Below are 20,453 nucleotides of genomic sequence, written 5' to 3' on the forward strand. Positions count from 1 at the left end.
GACATCAGAGGTGTCAGGGACCCCGAAATGGGGACATTGGAGGTGTGGGGGGACCCCGAAATGGGGACATCAGAGGTGCGGGGGACCCCAAAATGGGGACATTGGAGGTGTGGGGGGACCCCGAAATGGGGACATCAGAGGTGCGGGGGACCCCAAAATGGGGACATCAGAGGTGTCAGGGACCCCAAAATGGGGACATCGGAGGTGGGGGACACCCCAAAATGGGGACATCAGAGGTGTCAGGGACCCCACAATGGGGACATCGGAGGTGGGGGGGGGACCCCCAAAGTGGGGACATCAGAGGTGGGGGGGGACCCCAAAGAGGGGACATTGGAGGTGTGGGGGGGACCCCACAATGGGGACATCGGAGGTGGGGGGGACCCCCAAAGTGGGGACAAGCAAAAAGAACATTGGAGACGTGGGGGGACCCCAAACCTGGGGCCACTGTGGGGCATCAGGGCACCCCAAAGGTGGGGGGCGGTAAGAGGGACCAGGGGGTCCCCTAAAGCTGGAACAACTCGGGGGGTGGGGGGGAGCCCCAAAACTGGGGACGCACGATGGACATTGGGAAGGGGGGGGGGGCGGTGCCCCGTCTTGGAGTGGGGTGTGATGGAGCAGCCCACGGGGGACACGGGGGGGGACACGGACATGGGGGGGACACGGACATGGGGGGGGACACGGGGGGGTCACAGACATGGGGGGGGACATGGGGGGGACATGGACACAGGGGGGACACGGACATGGGGGGGACACGGACATGGGGGGGACATGGACACGGGGGGGACACGGGGGGACATGGACACGGGGGGGACACGGACACGGGGGGGACATGGGGGGGCACGGACACAGGGGAGGGGACATGGACACGGGGGGACACGGACACGGGGGGGACATGGACACGGGGGAGGGGACACGGACACGGGGGAGGACACGGACATGGGGGGGACACGGACATGGGGGGGACACGGGGGGGACACGGACACAGGGGGGACATGGGGGGGCACGGACACAGGGGAGGGGACATGGACACGGGGGGACACGGACACGGGGGGGACACGGACATGGGGGAGGGGACACAGACACGGGGGAGGGGACGTGGACACGGGGGGGACATGGGGGGACACGGACACAGGGGGGGGACATGGACATGGGGGGACATGGACATGGGGGGGACATGGGGGGGACACGGACACGGGGGGGACACGGACATGGGGGGGGGACACGGACACGGGGGGGACACGGACGCGGGGGGGACACGGACACGGGGGGACACGGGGGGACACGGACACGGGGGGACATGGGGGGACACGGACACGGGGGGGACGTGGACACGGGGGGGACACGGGGGGACACGGACGCGGGGGCCCCGCCCCACTCACTGGCCCGCTCGCGGGGGGACTTGGTGCTGTAGACGGAGCAGGGGTTGAAGGCGTTGAGCTGCGGCTCCAGGAACGCCACGGGCATGGCGGCGGCCAGGCGGGCCAGGCATTCCCCCAGCGCCGGGCGCTGCCTGCGGCACAGCCAGAGGGCTCAGCCCCACCCGCGGCGCCCCACGGCGCCCCACGGCACCCGGTAACAACACCCCACGGCACCCCACAGGCATCCGATAACACCCCACAGCACCGGATAACAACACCCCATGGCACCCCACAGGCATCCGATAACAACACCCCACGGCACCCGGTAACAACACCCCACAGCACCCCATGGCACCCGATAACACCCCACGGCACCCCACGGCACCCCATGGCACCTGATAACAACACCCCACGGCACCCCACGGGCACCCGATAACACCCCACAGCATCCCACGGGCATCTGATAACACCCCACAGGCACCCCACGGGCATCCTATAACACCCCATGGCACCCCACGGCACCCCACAGGCACCCCACAGGCACCCCAGGGGCACCCCAGGGGCACCCCACGGCCACCCCATGGGCACCCCACGGCCACGGCCACCCCATGGGCATCCCACAGGCACCCCACGGGCACCCCACAGCCACCCCAGGGGCACCCCAGGGGCACCCCACGGCCACCCCACGGGCACCCCACAGCCACCCCATGGCCACCCCACGGGCACCCCATGGCCACCCCACGGCCACCCCATGGGCACCCCACGGCCATGGCCACCCCACGGGCACAGCCACCCCACAGCCACCCCACAGCCACCCTAGGGGCACCCCACGGCCACCCCATGGGCACCCCACAGCCACAGGCACCCCACGGCCACCCCACAGGCACCCCACAACCACCCCACGGCCACCCCATGGGCACCCCACGGCCACGGGCACCCCAGGGCCACCCCAGGGCCCCCCCGCCCCTGCAGGCAGAGCGTTTTGGGGGGACGCAGCCCCCACCTCTCCACGTAGGGGTTCCTGGTGGTGCCCAGCGAGTAGATGCTGCACAGGATGCGGTAGCAGGAGACCTGGACGTCATCGACTGCGGGGACAGGGGACGGTCAGGGCTGCGCCGTGACACCGGGGGGGTCCCTGCGCCCCAAAACTGTCCCCACCACGTCCCCTTGTCCCCAGAGCGTCCCCCGGTCTCCCGTCTCCTGAGCATCCCCCATCCCTGCCACCTTCCCGTCACCAACGCTGTCCCCAATGTCGTGTCCCCAACGTGTCCCATGTTCCCGTGTCCCCAACGTGTCCCCAACGTGTCCCCATGTCCCCAACGTGTCCCATGTTCCCGTGTCCCCAACGTGTCCCCATGTCCCATGTCCCCATGTCCCGTGTCCCCAATGTGTCCCCAACGTGTCCCCATGTCCCCAACGTGTCCCCATGTCCCATGTCCCCATGTCCCGTGTCCCCAATGTGTCCCCAACGTGTCCCCAACGTGTCCCCATGTCCTGTGTCCCCAACGTGTCCCCAACGTGTCCCCATGTCCCCAACGTGTCCCATGTTCCCATGTCCCCAACGTGTCCCCGTGTCCCGTGTCCTCAACGTGTCCCCAACGTGTCCCCATGTCCCCTGTCCCCAACATGTCCCCAACATGTCCCCGTGTCTCACATCCCACCCGAGCACCATGTCCCCAACGTGTCCCCTGTCCCCAACGTGTCCCCAATGTGTCCCACATCCCTCCCAAGCACCATGTCCCCAACGTGTCCCCCGTCCCCAACGTGTCCCCAACGTGTCCCCATGTCCCCTGCCCCCAACGTGTCCCCAACGTGTCCCCACGTGGGGACATCTCCCCGTGGACTCACGGATGACGTCGTCCCCAAAGTGGTGCTGCGCTATGTGCTCGAAGAGGGAGGTGAGGACGGGCAGCAGTGCCACCGTGGTGTAGTTGATGTTCTGGGCCACCCCCTTCACCTGGGTGCGGCTCTGCGTCACCTTCCCCAGCTTGAGGTTCTCCACCATCTTCTCGATGTCCTCGGAGGCGCTCTCGAAGAAGGACCGCAGCCCCGCCTTGACGATCTCGGGGCCTGACTTCATCACCGTCCTGGGGGGGGGGACACACTCAGCGCCCGCGTGGCCACCGCCCCGGGGACACGTGGGCAGGGTTGGGGACACGGGGCATGGCCACCACCATGGGGACACGGGGCATGGCCACCACCTCAGGGACACGTGGGCAGGGTTGGGGACACGGGGCATGGCCACCACCATGGGGACACTGGGCATGGCCACCACGGGGACACGTGGGTGGGGTTGGGGACACAGGGCATGGCCACCACCATGGGGACACATGGGTGGGGTTGGGGACACGGGGCATGGCCACCACCATGGGAATATGGGGCATGGCCACCACCATGGGGACATGTGGGCAGCGTTGGGGACATGGGACATGGCCACCACCATGGGGACACTGGGCATGGCCACCACCCTGGCAGCATCAGGGACAGGGGACCACGGGGATGAAGGTGGCACTGGGGTGGCATCAGGGCACTGCATGGACGGGGGGGGACCATGGGGACCAGGACAGCGCCGTGGTGGCACCAGGACCCTGTTGGTGGCACCAGGACAGCCCCATGGTGGCACCAGGATCCCATGGTGGCATCGGGACCCTGTTGGTGGCACCAGAACCCCATTGGTGGCACCAGGACCCTGTGGGGACCATGGGGACAGCGCCGTGGTGACACCAGGACCCCATTGGTGGCACCAGGACCCCGTTGGTGGCACCAGGACCCCGTTGGTAGCACCAGGACCCCGTGGTGGCACCGGGACCCCGTTGGTGGCACCAGGACCCCGTGGGGACCATGGGGACAGCGCTGTGGTGGCACCAGGACCCCGTTAGTGGCACCAGGACCCCGTTGGTGGCATCGGCACTCCGTGGTGGCACCAGGACCCCATTGGTGGCACCAGGACCCCGTGGGGACCATGGGGACAGCACCGTGGTGGCACCAGGACCCCGTTGGTGGCACCAGGACCCCATTGGTGGCACCAGAACCCCGTGGTGGCACCAGGACCCCGTTGGTGGCACCAGGACCCCGTGGGGACCATGGGGACAGCACCGTGGTGGCACCAGGACCCCGTTGGTGGCACCAGTACCCCATGGTAGCACCAGGACCCCGTGGTGGCACCAGGACCCCATTGGTGGCATTGGGACCCCGTGGTGGCACCAGGACCCCGTGGGGACCATGGGGACAGCACCGTGGTGGCACCAGGACCCCATGGTAGCACCAGGACCCCATTGGTGGCACCAGGACCCCGTGGTGGCACCGGGACCCCATGGTAGCACCAGGACCCCATTGGTGGCACCAGGACCCCATTGGTGGCACCAGGACCCCGTTGGTGGCACCAGCACCCCGTGGTGGCACCGGGACCCCATTGGTGGCACCAGGACCCCGTTGGTGGCATCGGCACTCTGTGGTGGCACCAGGACCCCATTGGTGGCATCAGGACCCCGTGGGGACCATGGGGACAGCACCGTGGTGGCACCAGGACCCCGTTGGTGGCACCAGGACCCCATTGGTGGCACCAGAACCCCATGGTGGCACCAGGACCCCATGGTAGCACCAGGACCCCATTGGTGGCACCGGGACCCCATTGGTGGCACCAGGACCCCGTGGTGGCACCGGGACCCCATTGGTGGCACCGGGACCCCGTTGGTGGCACCAGCACCCCGTGGTGGCACCAGCACCCCGTGGTGGCACCGGGACCCCATTGGTGGCACCAGGACCCCGTTGGTGGCACCAGCACCCCGTGGTGGCACCGGGACCCCGTCCCACCTGGCGTCCAGGGAGCGGGCGAGGATGTGCAGGCAGTTCACCACGGCCGGCGCGTCGGTCCCTGGGGAGGGGGACAGGGACGTGGGGGGGTGACGTGATGTGACGTGGGGACACCCCCCCCCCCACCCACCCACCCACCACGGGGGCGAGGGGGTCCCCTGCCGCGTCCCCTTACCGAAGAGCGAGACGCGGTGACGGACGAGCGCCGCCAGCTTGCAGAAGAGGCTGACGGAGGACACGGAAAGGGGGGGTCGGGGGGGTCCCCAAGCCCCCCAGGGAGGGGACCCCAAGTCCCCTCATCCAGGGGACGGGGTGCGGGGGGGGGGGGGACACCCCGAGACCCCCACGACCCCCTGAGCCCCCTTTGAGAGCAGAGGGTGGGACGGGACATCCCCATGGCCCGAGGGGTTGGGGGTGCAGGTGGGGGTTTGGGGGTGCAGGTGTGGGTCTGGGGGTGCAGGTGGGGGTTTGGGGGTACAGGGGGGTGCGGGTGGGGGTCTGGGGGTGCAGGTGTGGGTCTGGGGGTACGGGGGGGTCTGGGGGTGCGGGTGTGGGTCTGGGGGTGCGGGTGGGGGTTTGGGGGTGTGGGTGTGGGTCTGGGGGTGCAGGTGGGGGTCTAGGGGTACGGGGGGGTCTGGGGGTGCGGGTGTGGGTCTGGGGGTGCGGGTGGGGGTTTGGGGGTACAGGGGGTGCAGGTGGGGTCTGGGGGTGTGGGTGTGGGTCTGGGGGCGCGGGTGGGGGTTTGGGGGTACAGGGGGTGCGGGTGGGGTCTGGGGGTGCAGGTGTGGGTCTGGGGGTGCGGGTGGGGGTTTGGGGGTACAGGGGGTCTGGGGGTACAGGGGGTGCAGGTGTGGGTCTGGGGGTGCAGGTGTGGGTCTGGGGGTGTGGGTGTGGGTTTGGGGGTACAGGGGGTCTGGGGGTACAGGGGGTACAGGTGTGGGTCTGGGGGTACAGGGGGGTGCGGGTGTGGGTCTGGGGGCGTGGGTGGGGGTTTGGGGGTACAGGGGGTGCGGGTGGGGTCTGGGGGTGCAGGTGTGGGTCTGGGGGTGCGGGTGGGGGTTTGGGGGTACAGGGGGTGCGGGTGGGGTCTGGGGGTGCAGGTGTGGGTCTGGGGGTATGGGGGGGTCTGGGGGTGCGGGTGTGGGTCTGGGGGTGCGGGTGGGGGTTTGGGGGTACAGGGGGTGCGGGTGGGGTCTGGGGGTGCAGGTGTGGGTCTGGGGGTGCGGGTGGGGTCTGGGGGCGCCCCCACCTGGTGATCATCTCCTTCTCCTTGTTGGACGCGTGCCCCCCGCTGCCCAGCACCTTGGCGGGGGTGGAGAGGAAGTAGAGGCAGTGGTTGTGGAAGTACTGGTTGATGAGGGGCAGCAAGATCTGGGGGGGCACAGGGGGGGCTCGGGGGGGCGTTCCTCCCCCCACCCCGCAAGGAACGCCCCGAGCACCCCCAAATACCCCGTAAGGGAGCTCGAATAGCGGCGTTACCCACCCACCCACCCCCCCCAAAAAAATTTTCCATAGGGACCCCAAGGGTGCGGTAAGGGACGGGGGGGGGACAGGCGGTGAGGACCCCAAGGACCCCCCCAAATACCCCATGGGGACCCACACACCCCATAGGGGACCCCACACCCCCCATAGGGGACCCCAAACACCCCATGGGGACCCCAAACACCCCACAGAAACCCCCACACACCCCACAGGGGACCCAAACACCCCATAGGGGACCCCAAATACCCCACAGAGACCCCCAACACCCCATAGGGGACCCCACACACCCCATAGGGGACCCCAAATACCCCACAGGGGACCCCAAGGACCCCACAGAGACCCCAAACACCCCATAGGGGACCCAAACACCCCACAGAGACCCCCACACACCCCATAGGTGACCCCACACCCCCCATAGGGGACCCCAAACACCCCACAGGGGACCCACACACCCCATGGGGACCCACACACCCCATAGGGGACCCCACACACCCCATGGGGACCCCAAACACCCCATGGGGACCCCAAACACCCCACAGGGGACCCACACACCCCATGGGGACCCACACACCCCATGGGGACCCCCAGAACCCCATCGCCTGTCTTCCTGGGGTGGGGTGGAGCCGAGGGGGTGTCTGCGCCAAAGCCACCCTGTGTCCCCCCCCCCCAATTTTGGGTTCTCCATTTCCCCCCCCCCCGCCCCACACTTTGGGGTCCCTCTGACCTTGGCGAAGAACTTGATCTCCTGCTCGTGGGGGGATTTCTCCACCCGCCCGCTGCTCACCACCGCCTCTGGGGTGGGGTGGGGGGGGACGGACATGGGGACAAGCGGTTGGGGGGGGGTCCCAGGGAACCCCAAGGGGTCTGGGGCAGCACTGGGGGGGCTGGGGATTGCAGGGCCACTTGGGGGGGGGGGGGGGGGTCTCAAGGAGTTCAAGGGGGTCCAAAGGGGATCTCAGGAGGTTCAAGGGGGTCTCCAGAGGTCAAAGGGGGTCACAGGAGGTCCAAGGGGGATCTCAAGGGGGTTTCAAGGGGTCCAAGGGGGATCTCAAGAGGTTCAAGGGGGTCTCCAGAGGTCAAAGGGGGTCTCAGAAAGTCCAAGGAGGTCTCAAAGGGTCCAAGGAGGATCTCAAGGGGGTTTCAAGGGGTTCAAGGGGTTCAAAGGGGGTCTCAGGAGGTCCAAGGAGGATCTCAAGGGGGTTTCAAGGGGTCAAAGAGGGCCTTGGGAGGTCCAAGGGGGTCTCCAGAGGTCAAAGGGGGTCGCAGGAGGTCCAAGGAGGATCTCAAGGGGGTTTCAAGGGGTCCAAGGGGTTCTCAAGAAGTTCAAGGGGGTCTCCAGAGGTCAAAGGGGGTCTCGGAAAGTCCAAGGAGGGTCTCAGGGGGGTCTTAAGGGGTCAAAGGGGTCTCAGGAGGTCAAAGGGGGTCTCAGGAGGTCCAAGGGGGTCTCAAGGGGGTTTCAAGGGGTCCAAGGGGATCTCAAGAGGTCCAAGGGGATCTCAAGAGGTCAAAGGGGGTCTCAGGAGGTCCAAGGGGGATCTCAAGGGGGTTTCAAGGGGTCAAAGAGGGCCTCAGGAGGTCCAAGGGGGTCTCCAGAGGTCAAAGAGGGTCTCAGAAAGTCCAAGGAGGGTCTCAGGGGGGTCTTAAGGGGTCAAAGGGGGTCTCAGGAGGTCCAAGGGGGTCTCAGGAGGTCCAAGGGGGATCTCAAGGGGGTTTCAAGGGGTCCAAGGGGATCTCAAGAAGTTCAAGGGGGTCTCAGGAGGTCCAAGGGGGTCTCAAAGGGTCCAAGGGGGATCTCAAGGAGGGTCTCAGGGGGGTTCAAAGGGGTCTCAGGAGGTCCAAGAGGGGTCTCAAGGGCTCCGAGGGAGCACCAGAAAGGTCTGAGGAGGACCTGGGGGGGGTGTCCCAAGGGATGGGGGGGTCCCAGGGGGTTTGGGGGGGTGCGGTACCCAGGTGGGCGATGAACTCCTGGGAGATGTCCATCCACTTGAGCAGCTGCTGCAGGAAGCCGTAGGCGAAGCGCTTCTCGATGGAGGAGGTGTCCAGCTCCATGTCCTTCAGCCCCCTGCAGCGGGGGGGGTCAGGCCCACACCCCCCCCCCCCAAAAACTGGGCAGGGGACCCCCCCCAGCCACCCCCCACCCAATCCTGCACCCCAAAACCCCATCCACACGCCTGCACCCCAAACCGTGTGCTCCCCCCACCCCAGACCCCCATCTCCAGCAGACCCCACCCTCCTGCCCCCCTCCCCAAATCCCCCCCCCCCCACACCTTGTCCCCAGCCCCCCCCCGCCCCCCAGATGCCAGGGGGTCCCCCCCACCCACCGGGTGACGGCGTAGCCGTTGAGCTGCAGGAACTTGAGGAGCTCCTGCGCCTTCTCGCGGTCCCGCGCCTTCTCCTTGGCCGTCAGCGTGTCGTAGGGCACGAGCAGGGGGTGCGAGCCCCCCCCTGGGGCCCCCCCGCTCCGTCAGCACCCATGGGTGGTGGGGGACAGGGGGGAGAGGGGCACCCATGGGTGGTGACGGAGGGAGAGAGGGGCAGCCATGGGTGGTGATGTGGGGGGAGAGGGGCACCCATGGGTGGTGATGGGGGGGGAGAGGAGCACCCATGGGTGGTGATGGGGGGGGAGAGGGGCACCCATGGGTGGTGATGGAGGGGAGAGGGGCACCCATGGGTGGTGGGGGACAGGGGGGAGAGGGGCACCCATGGGTGGTGACGGAGGGAGAGAGGGGCAGCCATGGGTGGTGATGTGGGGGGAGAGGGGCACCCATGGATGGTGATGGGGGGGGAGAGGAGCACCCATGGGTGGTGATGGAGGGAGAGGGGCACCCATGGGTGGTGACGGAGGAGGAGAGGAGCACCCATGGGTGGTGTAGGGCAGGAGGGAGAGGAGCACCCATGGGTGGTGACGGAGGGGAGAGGAGCACCCGTGGGTGGTGGGGGACAGGGGGGAGAGGAGCACCCATGGGTGGTGCAGGGGTGGGGGGAGAGGAGCACCCATGGGTGGTGATGGGGGGGAGAGGAGAAGCCATGGGTGGTGCAGCGCAGGGGGGAGAGGGGCACCCATGGGTGGTGCAGCGCAGGGGGGAGAGGGGCACCCATGGGTGGTGACGGAGGAGGAGAGGAGCACCCATGGGTGGTGGGGGGGGGGAGAGGAGCACCCGTGGGTGGTGGGGGGTGGGTGGGTGCTCACCCTTGGCCTCCAGCTCCTGCTTCTTCTTGCGTCCCCACGTGTTGTGGTAGTTCTCGGCCAACTGCTCCGCCATGGCCTGGGGGACACGGGGAGGTGGTGGGGGGGGGTCCCTTGGGTGGGGTGGGGGGTCCCACCCGGGTGGGGGGGGACATGAGGACACACGGGGGGGGGGGGACACGACACCCACCTGCAGCTCCCGGGACAGCGTCACCCCCGAGAGGTCCACGGGCTGGGGGCTGTAGCCGTGGCTGGGGTCGTAGGTGGCCTTGGGGTGGGGTGGGGTGGGGGGGACACAGGGCAGCGTAAGGGGGACCATGGGGAGGGGGCAACCCCATGGACCCCAGGGGTCTGGGGGGGGCCCTTCACCACCCCGTTGACCCCCCAGGTGATTGGGGTGCCCTTGCCCCACCCCATTGTGCCCCCCCCCCCCAGAGGTTCTCACCACCCCATGGACCTCGTTGACCCCCAGGGGTTCTTGGGGGGCGGGGGGGGGGGGGACACGACACGATGGACCCCGGCGGCTGGGCCCCACCTGGGCAGACTGGGAGATCTTGCGGGTCTTCTTCTTCTCCACCTTGTCCTCCTCGCCCTCGCGAGCCTTCTCCACCATCCACTCCCAGGCCAGCATGGCCTTCAGGGACTCCTTGATGGGCCACCGATAGATCTCCTTGTCCTGGGGGGGGGCAGATGTGGGGCTCAGGGGGTGCCCTTGGGTGCCCCCCAGCATGGCCCCTCAGCTGGGAGGCCGTGGAGGGTTGGGGCGGGGGGGTCTGGATGGGGTTGGGGGGCTCCAGATGGGGTTAGAGGATCAGGATTGAGCTGGGGGGGGCAGACGGGGTTGGGGGATCCCAACGAGGATGAGGAAGATGGATGGGGTTGGGGGATCCCAACGAGGATGAGGAGGATGGATGGGGTTGGGGGGATCTCGATGAGGATGAGGAAGATGGATGGGGTTGGGGGATCCCAACGAGGATGAGGAGATGGATGGGGTTGGGGGATCCCAACGAGGATGAGGAGGATGGACGGGGTTGGGGGGATCTCAACGAGGATGAGGAGGATGGACGGGGTTGGGGGATTTCAACGACGTTGAGGAGATGGACGGGGTTGGGGGGATCTCAATGAGGATGAGGAGATGGACGGGGTTGGGGGGGATCTCAACGAGGATGAGGAGGATGGACGGGGTTGGGGGATTTCAACGACGTTGAGGAGATGGACGGGGTTGGGGGATCCCAACGAGGATGAGGAAGATGGATGGGGTTGGGGGGATCTCAACGATGATGAGGAGGATGGACGGGGTTGGGGGATCCCAACGAGGATGAGGAGGATGGACGGGGTTGGGGGGGATCTCAACGAGGATGAGGAGATGGACGGGGTTGGGGGATCTCAACGACGTTGAGGAGATGGACGGGGTTGGGGGGATCTCGATGAGGATGAGGAGATGGACGGGGTTGGGGGGATCTCAACGAGGATGAGGAAGATGGACGGGGTTGGGGGATCTCAACGAGGATGAGGAAGATGGACGGGGTTGGGGGATTTCAACGACGTTGAGGAGATGGACGGGGTTGGGGGGGATCTCAACGAGGATGAGGAGGATGGACGGGGTTGGGGGATCTGGGCAAGGTTGGGGGTGTCCAGCTGGGGCTGGGGGGTCCCATCCTGGTCCCAGCCGGGGACACACGCGGTACCTTCTCCGAGAAGGTCTTGTAGGGTCGCAGCATGGGGTGCGTCTTGGCTTCTTCATCCACCGTCTCCCCAAAGGACCAGTTGTTCTGGATCTGCCGAGGGACGGGAACGTCACGGGGGGGGGGACGCCGGGACGTCGGGGTGGGGGCCGACACGCAAGGTGGGTGGGTGTGGGGGGGTCCAGGATGCTCCGAGGAGCAGGGAGAGCTTGGGGTGGGGGTCCCTGGGGGGGATCATGCGGGTGCACGGGGTGGGGGGGGGGTGGCAGGGACCCCCAAGGAGGTCCTGGGGGTGTCCTACGAGTGCTGGGGGGGGGTCCCCACCTTGTCGAACGCCCACTTCTCGTGGGTGTACTCCGCGTACTTGTTGATGAAGCCGTCCAGCTTCTCGGGGATGATGACACTGGTGGGGGGACAGGATGGACACGGGGGGGGGGGGTCAGGATGGGACCGAGCCAGGGCAGGGCCTGGGGGGGGGTTGGTATGGACCCTACTTGAGGGTCTCCACAGGTTTGGGGTCGAAGTTGCCCTCGGCGTCGACGGAAGCCTTCTTCTCCGTCTTGGAGGAGTAGCTGGCGTCCACGTAGTCGGGGGGGAGCGCGCCGGCGATGGCGCAGAGGCACGGCATGGCCAGCTTGTACAGCTCCGCCTCGAACCGCTGCGACGGGGGGGGGCACCGGGCGTCACCCCCACACCCCCACCCCAGGTCCCCACAGGACCCCCGTGTCTCCCCCCACCACACACACAGACCCCACGGGTCCCCCTGGACCACCCCAGGTCCTCCGCAGCTCCCCGTGTCTCCAGCCTGGTCCAGCTCCCCCCACCCGTGTCCCCATCCCCACGTCCCCATCACCCCCATCCCCATCACCCCCATCCCCGTGTCCCCATCCCGCTCAGCCCCCCGTGTCCCCATCCCCATCACCCCCATCATCCTGTCCTCATCCCCAGGTCCCCATCACCCCCATCCCCACGTCCCCATCATCCCCATGTCCCCATCACCCCCATCCCGCTCAGCCCCCCATGTCCCAACGTCCCCATCACCCCCCTCCCCACGTCCCCATCACCCCCATCCTCACGTCCCCATCACCCCCATACTGCTCAGACCCCCATGTCCCAACGTTCCCATCACCCCAACATCCCCATCACCCCCATCCCGCTCAGACCCCCATCCCCACGTCCCCATCACCCCCATCCCGCTCAGACCCCCATGTCCCAACGTCCCCATCACCCCAACATCCCCATCACCCCCATCCCACTCAGCCCCCCACGTCCCCATCACCCCCATCCCGCTCAGACCCCCATGTCCCAACGTTCCCATCACCCCAACATCCCCATCACCCCCATCCCGCTCAGACCCCCACGTCCCCATCACCCCCATCCCGCTCAGACCCCCATGTCCCAACGTTCCCATCACCCCAACATCCCCATCACCCCCATCCCACTCAGCCCCCCACGTCCCCATCACCCCCACGTCCCCACGTTCCCATCACCCCCATCCTCATGTCCCCATCCCAACGTTCCCATCACCCCACGTCCCCATCACCCCCATCCCGCTCAGACCCCCACGTCCCCATCACCCCCACGTCCCCATGTCCCCATCACCCCCATCCTGCTCAGACCCCCATGTCCCAACGTCCCCATCACCCCAACGTCCCCATCACCCCCATCCCCACGTCCCCATCACCCCCATCCCGCTCAGCCCCCCACGTCCCCATCACCCCCACGTCCCCATCACCCCCATCCCGCTCAGCCCCCCATGTCCCCATCTCCCCCAGGTCCCAACATCCCCATCGCCCCCATCCCCACGTCCCCATCACCCCACCCACCCCATCCCCCACCCCCTATCCCCACCCCCCCGTCCCCCCCCACCCCACACGCGCCCCCCACCTTGTGCGCCAGGGACTCGAAGATGCCCCAGAAGAGCTTTCGGGTGAGGTGCAGCTCCTCCTCGGAGCTGACGCCCTGGTTGGGCCAGCCGCTGGGCAGGCAGTAGTACTTCCAGCACCGCTCGTAGTGGTTCGTCAGCAGCTGTGGGGGGACGGGGACACGTGAGGAGCAGCCCCCCACCATGGCGGGGACACCCCCACCCCCCCCCCAGTGTCACCCCCCCGTCCGTCCCCGCTCACCTTGAGGGGCATCTTGGCGAATTCGTTGAGGATGGGGACGTCAAAGACCAGGCGGCGGAGGAGGTGCTGCAGCATGGAGGGACGGATGTACCTGGGGGGCACATGGGGGGCACGTGAGGGGGGGATGAGGATGTACCTGGGGGGCACATGGGGGGCACGTGGGGGGTGAGGGGGGGATGAGGATGTACCTGGGGGGCACATGGGGGGCACGTGGGGGGTGAGGATGTACCTGGGGGGCACATGGGGGGCACGTGGGGGGTGAGGATGTACCTGGGGGGCACGTGGGGGGCACGTGGGGGGTGAGGATGTACCTGGGGGGCACATGGGGGGTACGTGGGGGGTGAGGATGTACCTGGGGGGCACATGGGGGGCACATGGGGGGTGAGGATGTACCTGGGGGGCACGTGGGGGGCACGTGGGGGGTGAGGGGGGGGTGAGGATGTACCTGGGGGGCACATGGGGGGCACGTGGGGGGTGAGGGGGGGGTGAGGATGTACCTGGGGGGCACATGGGGGGCACATGGGGGGTGAGGATGTACCTGGGGGGCACATGGGGGGCACGTGGGGGGTGAGGGGGGGGTGAGGATGTACCTGGGGGGCACATGGGGGGCACGTGGGGGGTGAGGATGTACCTGGGGGGCACATGGGGGGCACATGGGGGGCACATGGGGGGTGAGGATGTACCTGGGGGGCACATGGGGGGCACATGGGGGGTGAGGATGTACCTGGGGGGCACATGGGGGGCACATGGGGGGCACATGGGGGGTGAGGATGTACCTGGGGGGCACATGGGGGCACGTGGGGGGTGAGGATGTACCTGGGGGGCACGTGGGGGGTACGTGGGGGGTGAGGAAGTACCTGGGGGGCACATGGGGGGCACGTGGGGGGTGAGGAAGTACCTGGGGGGCACATGGGGGGCACATGGGGGGCACATGGGGGGTGAGGATGTACCTGGGGGGCACATGGGGGGCACGTGGGGGGTGAGGATGTACCTGGGGGGCACATGGGGGGCACATGGGGGGCACATGGGGGGTGAGGATGTACCTGGGGGGTACATGGGGGGCACGTGGGGGGTGAGGGGGGGGTGAGGATGTACCTGGGGGGCACATGGGGGGCACATGGGGGGCACGTGGGGGGCACATGGGGGGTGAGGATGTACCTGGGGGGCACATGGGGGGCACGTGGGGGGTGAGGATGTACCTGGGGGGCACATGGGGGGCACATGGGGGGCACGTGGGGGGTGAGGATGTACCTGGGGGGTACATGGGGGGCACGTGGGGGGTGAGGGGGGGGTGAGGATGTACCTGGGGGGCACATGGGGGGCACATGGGGGGCACGTGGGGGGTGAGGGGGGGGTGAGGATGTACCTGGGGGGCACGTGGGGGGCACGTGGGGGGCACGTGGGGGGTGAGGATGTACCTGGGGGGCACATGGGGGGCACATGGGGGGTGAGGGGGGGCAGAGATGTGTGCAGGGGTGTGCAGGGGGTCTGGGGGGATATGGGGGGGTCTAGGGGAGATCTGGGGGGGTCTAGAGGGGATATGGGGGGCACAGGGGGGATATTGGGGGGTAGGGGGAATATTGGGGGGATATGGGGGGCACAGGGGGATATTGGGGGGTAGGGGGAATATTGGGGGGATATGGGGGGCACAGGGGGATATTGGGGGTACAGGGGGGCACGGGGGGATATTGGGGGGCACAGGGGGATATGGGGGGGCAGGGGGGATATTGGGGGGCAGGGGGGCTCTGGGGGGCTATCGGGGGTACAGCGGGATATTGGGGGGCAGGGGGGCTCTGGGGGGCTATCGGGGGTACAGCAGGATATTGGGGGTACGGGGGGGCTCTGGGGGGCTATCGGGGGTACAGCAGGATATTGGGGGGCAGGGGGGCTCTGGGGGGCTATCGGGGGTACAGCGGGATATTGGGGGTACAGGGGGGCTCTGGGGGGCTATCGGGGGTACAGCAGGATATTGGGGGTACAGGGGGGCTCTGGGGGGCTATCGGGGGGCTATCGGGGGGCTGCGGGGGCCGCACCGGCAGAGGGCCATGAGGCATTCCTCGATGCCGTCGCGCTGCGCCTTGGTGAGGGAGCGGCCGCGGGAGAGGCGGTAGACGGTGTGCAGCATGGAGTCCACCATGATGGCGCGGTGCTCGGTGCCGGCGAAGAGCGGGGCGCACTTGGTGATGAGCGGCAGCACCGCCAGGCACAGGTACCGGTTCAGCGCCAGCGCCATCTCCGTCGTGCTGAATGCGGCCTGGAGGGGACGGGATGGGGTCAGGGGATTGGGGGGGGGACGCGCACGCACACACACACACACACACACACACACACACCCCCCCAGTCACCCCACAGCGGGGTGTGGGTGCTGCGGGGAGCCCAATAGCCACCCCATAGGGCAGGTTTGGGGGGGCCCCTATACAGCAGGTTTGGGGGGGGACCCCTATCCATCCCAGAGAAGAGGTTTGGGGGGACCCCAATACCCACCCCATAGGGCAGGTTTGGGGGGACCCCCTATACAGCAGGTTTGGGGGACCCCCTATCCATCCCATAGGGCAGGTTTGGGGGGACCCCCTATACAGCAGGTTTGGGGGACCCCCTATCCATCCCATAGGGCAGGTTTGGGGGGACCCCCTATACAGCAGGTTTGGGGGACCCCCTATCCATCCCATAGGGCAGGTTTGGGGGGACCCCAATACCCATCCCATAGGGCAGGTTTGGGGGGACCCCCTATACAGCAGGTTTGGGGGACCCCCTATCCATCCCATAGGGCAGGTTTGGGGGGCCCCCCTATACAGCAGGTTTGGGGGGGGACCCCTATCCATCCCAGAGAAGAGGTTTGGGGGGACCCCAATACCCATCCCATAGGGCAGGTTTGGGGGGACCCCCTATACAGCAGGTTTGGGGGGGACCCTGTATCCACCCCATAGGGCAGGTTTGGGGGGGCCCCCTATACAGCAGGTTTGGGGGACCCCCTATCCATCCCATAGGGCAGGTTTGGGGGGACCCTGTATCCACCCCATAGGGCAGGTTTGGGGGGGCCCCCCTATACAGCAGGTTTGGGGAGGGACCCCTATCCATCCCAGAGAAGAGGTTTGGGGGGACCCTGTATCCACCCCATAGGGCAGGTTTGGGGGGGCCCCCTATACAGCAGGTTTGGGGGACCCCCTATCCATCCCATAGGGCAGGTTTGGGGGGGACCCCTATACAGCAGGTTTGGGGGGGGACCCCTATCCATCCCAGAGAAGAGGTTTGGGGGGACCCTGTATCCACCCCATAGGGCAGGTTTGGGGGGACCCCCTATACAGCAGGTTTGGGGGGACCCTGTATCCACCCCATAGGGCAGGTTTGGGGGGGCCCCCCTATACAGCAGGTTTGGGGAGGGACCCCTATCCATCCCATAGGGCAGCTTTGGGGGGACCCCAATATCCACCCCACAGGGCAGGTTTGGGGGGGGCCCCCTATCCATCCTATAGAGGAGGTTTGGGGGGGACCCTGTATCCACCCCATAGGGAGGTTGGGGGGGGACCCCCATCCATCCCATAGGGGAGGTTTAGGGCCCCCCATCCCATCCATGGGGCAGGTTGAGGACCCCCACACACCCCACGGGGCAGGTTGAGGCCCCCCACCCCACGGGGCAGGTTCAGGCCCCCCCATCCATGGGGCAGGTTCAGGCCCCCCATCCATGGGGCAGGTTGAGGCCCCCCCATCCCATCCATGGGGCAGGTTGAGGCCCCCCATCCCACCCCACGGGGCAGGTTCAGGCCCCCCATCCATAGGGCAGGTTCAGGACCCCCATCCCACCCCACGGGGCAGGTTCAGGACCCCCCATCCATAGGGCAGGTTCAGGCCCCCCATCCATAGGGCAGGTTGAGGCCCCCCCATCCCATCCATGGGGCAGGTTCAGGACCCCCATCCATAGGGCAGGTTGAGGCCCCCCATCCCACCCCACGGGGCAGGTTCAGGACCCCCATCCATAGGGCAGGTTCAGGCCCCCCCATCCCACCCCACGGGGCAGGTTCAGGACCCCCATCCATAGGGCAGGTTGAGGCCCCCCCATCCCACCCTATGGGGCAGGTTGAGGCCCCCCATCCCACCCCACGGGGCAGGTTCAGGACCCCCATCCATGGGGCAGGTTCAGGCCCCCCATCCCACCCTATGGGGCAGGTTCAGGACCCCCATCCATAGGGCAGGTTGAGGCCCCCCCATCCCATCCATGGGGCAGGTTGAGGCCCCCCATCCCACCCCACGGGGCAGGTTCAGGACCCCCATCCATGGGGCAGGTTCAGGACCCCCATCCCATCCATGGGGCAGGTTCAGGACCCCCATCCATGGGGCAGGTTCAGGCCCCCCCATCCCATCCATAGGGCAGGTTGAGGCCCCCCCATCCCACCCCATGGGGCAGGTTCAGCGCGGCGGGGGGGGGGGGGGTGTCTCACCGTGTCGAGCGAGGCGGCCGCCCGCATGTCGGGCAGGAAGCCCACCTCCAGCACGCGCAGCAGGAACTCCTGGCTCTCCACGCCGTACACGCGGTCCAGGAACAGCACCATGGGCGCCTTGTGCTCGGGCACGAAGCTGGCAGCCATGCGCGGCTCCACCACGCTGCCGTCTGGGGGGCACCGGGGACGGGGGGAGCCACAGGGGTTGGGGGGGACCCAGAGGGGTTGGGGGGCAGCGGGGATTGGGGGGACCCAGAGGGATTGGGGGGACCCAGAGGGGTTGGGGGGCACCGGGGATGGGGGGGACCCACAGGGGATGGGGGGCAGTGGGGATTGGGGGGGACCCAGAGGGGTTGGGGGGCAGCGGGGATTGGGGGGACCCACAGGGGTTGGGGGGGACCCAGAGGGGTTGGGGGGCAGCAGGGATTGGGGGGACCCAGAGGGGTTGGGGGGCAGCGGGGATGGGGGGGACCCACAGGGGATGGGGGGGACCCAGAGGGATTGGGGGGATCCAGAGGGGTTGGGGGGACCCAGGGGGACTGGGGGGACCCAGAGGGGTTGGGGGGCAGCGGGGATTGGGGGGGCCAGGAGGCACCCCCACATCCCACGGGGTACCCCCACATTCCCCCACGTCCCATTGCCCCCCACCCCATGGGGCACCCCCATGCCCCCCCCACGCCCCCCCCCACGCCATGGGGCACCCCCACGCCCCCCCACCCCACGCCCCCCCACGCCATGGGGCACCCCCCCGCCCCCCCCCGCCGTACCCCCGTGCCCCCCACCTTTGCCGATGGCGGGGATCTGCAGGGGGAGGCTGATGACGCCCACCAGGTCCTCGAGCGGCACGAGGGAGCGCAGGATGGCGCGGATCCGCAGCGCCTCGCCCTTGCCCGCCTGGATCAGCTGCGGGGAGCGATGGGGGGGTCACCCCTGGCCGAGACACCCTCCCCCCCCCCCACTCACACCCCCCCCACACATTGGGGTGTCCCCCCCCACATCCTCACGTGCATCTCGGGGGCGCAGCGGCCCAGGAGGTCGATGAGGGCGGCGTAGAAGGACATGATGGCGTGGCCCAAGTGCACCCGGTTCTCCTCGGGGGGCTCCTCACCCCCAAATCTGGGGGGGACGAGGGGGACGGGGGGGTCAGGGGCATCGGGGGGGACCCCCCCGGCATCTCTGCAGGGCTGGGGAACTGGAGGGTCGGGGAGTTGGGGGGCATTGGGGGGGGGGACCCCCAGCGGCATGGGGATGGGGGGGGGGGGTCAGGGGGACCCCCGGTGTCCCTACGGCACGGGGATGGGGGGGGTCAGGGGATGGGGGGACATCGGGGGGGCACGGGGACCCCCAACACCCCTGCAGGGCTGGGGGCGGGGACGTTTGCAGCCCCAGCCCCCCCCCGGCCGTGCCCACCCCACCCGTGGGTCACTCCCCCCCCCCCCCCCCCCCCCCGCATGGGTGTCACACACGCACGGGGTCCCCCCCACCATGCACGAGTGTCCCCCCACCCCACGCATGGCGTGTGTGTGTCCCCCCCCCCGCACGGGTGTCACACACATACACACACACACCCCCCACACACACCCACCCCCACCCCACGCACGGGTGTCTCACACATGGTGTCACACACACACCCCCCCCCCCCGCACGGGTGTCACACACACCCCCCCCACACACACACACACCCCCCCCCGCACGGGTGTCACACACACACACACACCCCCCCCACACACACACACGCCCCCCCCCCGCACGGGTGTCACACACATACACACACACACACCCCCCACACACACCCACCCCCACCCCACGCACGGGTGTCTCACACACACACACACACACACACACACACCCCCCCACGCACGGGTGTCACACACATGGTGTCACACACACACACACCCCCCCCCGCACGGGTGTCACACACCCCCCCCCCCACACACACACACACACACCCCCCGCACGGGTGTCACACACACACACACACCCCCCACACACACACACACGCCCCCCCCACACACACACACACGCCCCCCCCCACGCACGGGTGTCACACACACACACAGACATGGTGTCACACATCCCCCACACACACACATCCCCCCACACACCCACGGGTGTCACGCGTGCACACACACACACACGGTGTCACATCCCCACACACACACCCCCCCCCACGCACGGGTGTCACACACACGGTGTCACACACACACCCCCCACACACACACACGCCCCCCCCCCCCCACGCACGGGTGTCACACACACACACACACACACACACGCCCCCCCCCCCACGCACGGGTGTCACACACACACACACACACACACGGTGTCACACACACCCCCACACACACGCCCCCCCCCCCGCACGG

The 20,453-nt window shown here is 68.3% G+C and overlaps 2 protein-coding genes across 2 annotated transcripts in view; one reads left to right on the forward strand and one right to left on the reverse strand.

Annotated features, from left to right (window-relative positions):
• Positions 1 to 20,429, forward strand: part of ECH1 (enoyl-CoA hydratase 1) — a 76,641-nt gene extending 56,212 nt beyond the window's left edge. Inside the window, exon 11 of the mRNA XM_054808220.1 lies at positions 20,415 to 20,429. The gene's annotated coding sequence lies outside the window, so the exon portion shown is untranslated. The remainder of the gene's footprint in view (positions 1 to 20,414) is intronic.
• The window catches only part of RYR1 (ryanodine receptor 1), a 65,406-nt gene that overhangs the window by 26,709 nt on the left and 18,244 nt on the right, over positions 1 to 20,453 (reverse strand). The window contains exons 17-37 of the mRNA XM_054808185.1: positions 19,092 to 19,203; positions 18,870 to 18,990; positions 18,088 to 18,257; positions 15,685 to 15,905; positions 13,652 to 13,742; positions 13,413 to 13,553; positions 12,020 to 12,183; positions 11,850 to 11,928; positions 11,529 to 11,618; positions 10,376 to 10,516; positions 10,031 to 10,108; positions 9,844 to 9,919; positions 8,975 to 9,098; positions 8,600 to 8,715; positions 7,378 to 7,445; positions 6,421 to 6,542; positions 5,347 to 5,396; positions 5,172 to 5,232; positions 3,207 to 3,445; positions 2,362 to 2,443; positions 1,380 to 1,510 (exon numbers count right to left, since the gene is read on the reverse strand). Coding sequence (XP_054664160.1) covers positions 1,380 to 1,510; positions 2,362 to 2,443; positions 3,207 to 3,445; positions 5,172 to 5,232; positions 5,347 to 5,396; positions 6,421 to 6,542; positions 7,378 to 7,445; positions 8,600 to 8,715; positions 8,975 to 9,098; positions 9,844 to 9,919; positions 10,031 to 10,108; positions 10,376 to 10,516; positions 11,529 to 11,618; positions 11,850 to 11,928; positions 12,020 to 12,183; positions 13,413 to 13,553; positions 13,652 to 13,742; positions 15,685 to 15,905; positions 18,088 to 18,257; positions 18,870 to 18,990; positions 19,092 to 19,203 — 2,477 coding nt within the window. The remainder of the gene's footprint in view (positions 1 to 1,379; positions 1,511 to 2,361; positions 2,444 to 3,206; positions 3,446 to 5,171; positions 5,233 to 5,346; positions 5,397 to 6,420; positions 6,543 to 7,377; positions 7,446 to 8,599; positions 8,716 to 8,974; positions 9,099 to 9,843; positions 9,920 to 10,030; positions 10,109 to 10,375; positions 10,517 to 11,528; positions 11,619 to 11,849; positions 11,929 to 12,019; positions 12,184 to 13,412; positions 13,554 to 13,651; positions 13,743 to 15,684; positions 15,906 to 18,087; positions 18,258 to 18,869; positions 18,991 to 19,091; positions 19,204 to 20,453) is intronic.

Source organism: Grus americana, chromosome 34 (genome assembly GCF_028858705.1).
Source record: "Grus americana isolate bGruAme1 chromosome 34, bGruAme1.mat, whole genome shotgun sequence".
Classification (NCBI taxonomy): domain Eukaryota; kingdom Metazoa; phylum Chordata; class Aves; order Gruiformes; family Gruidae; genus Grus; species Grus americana.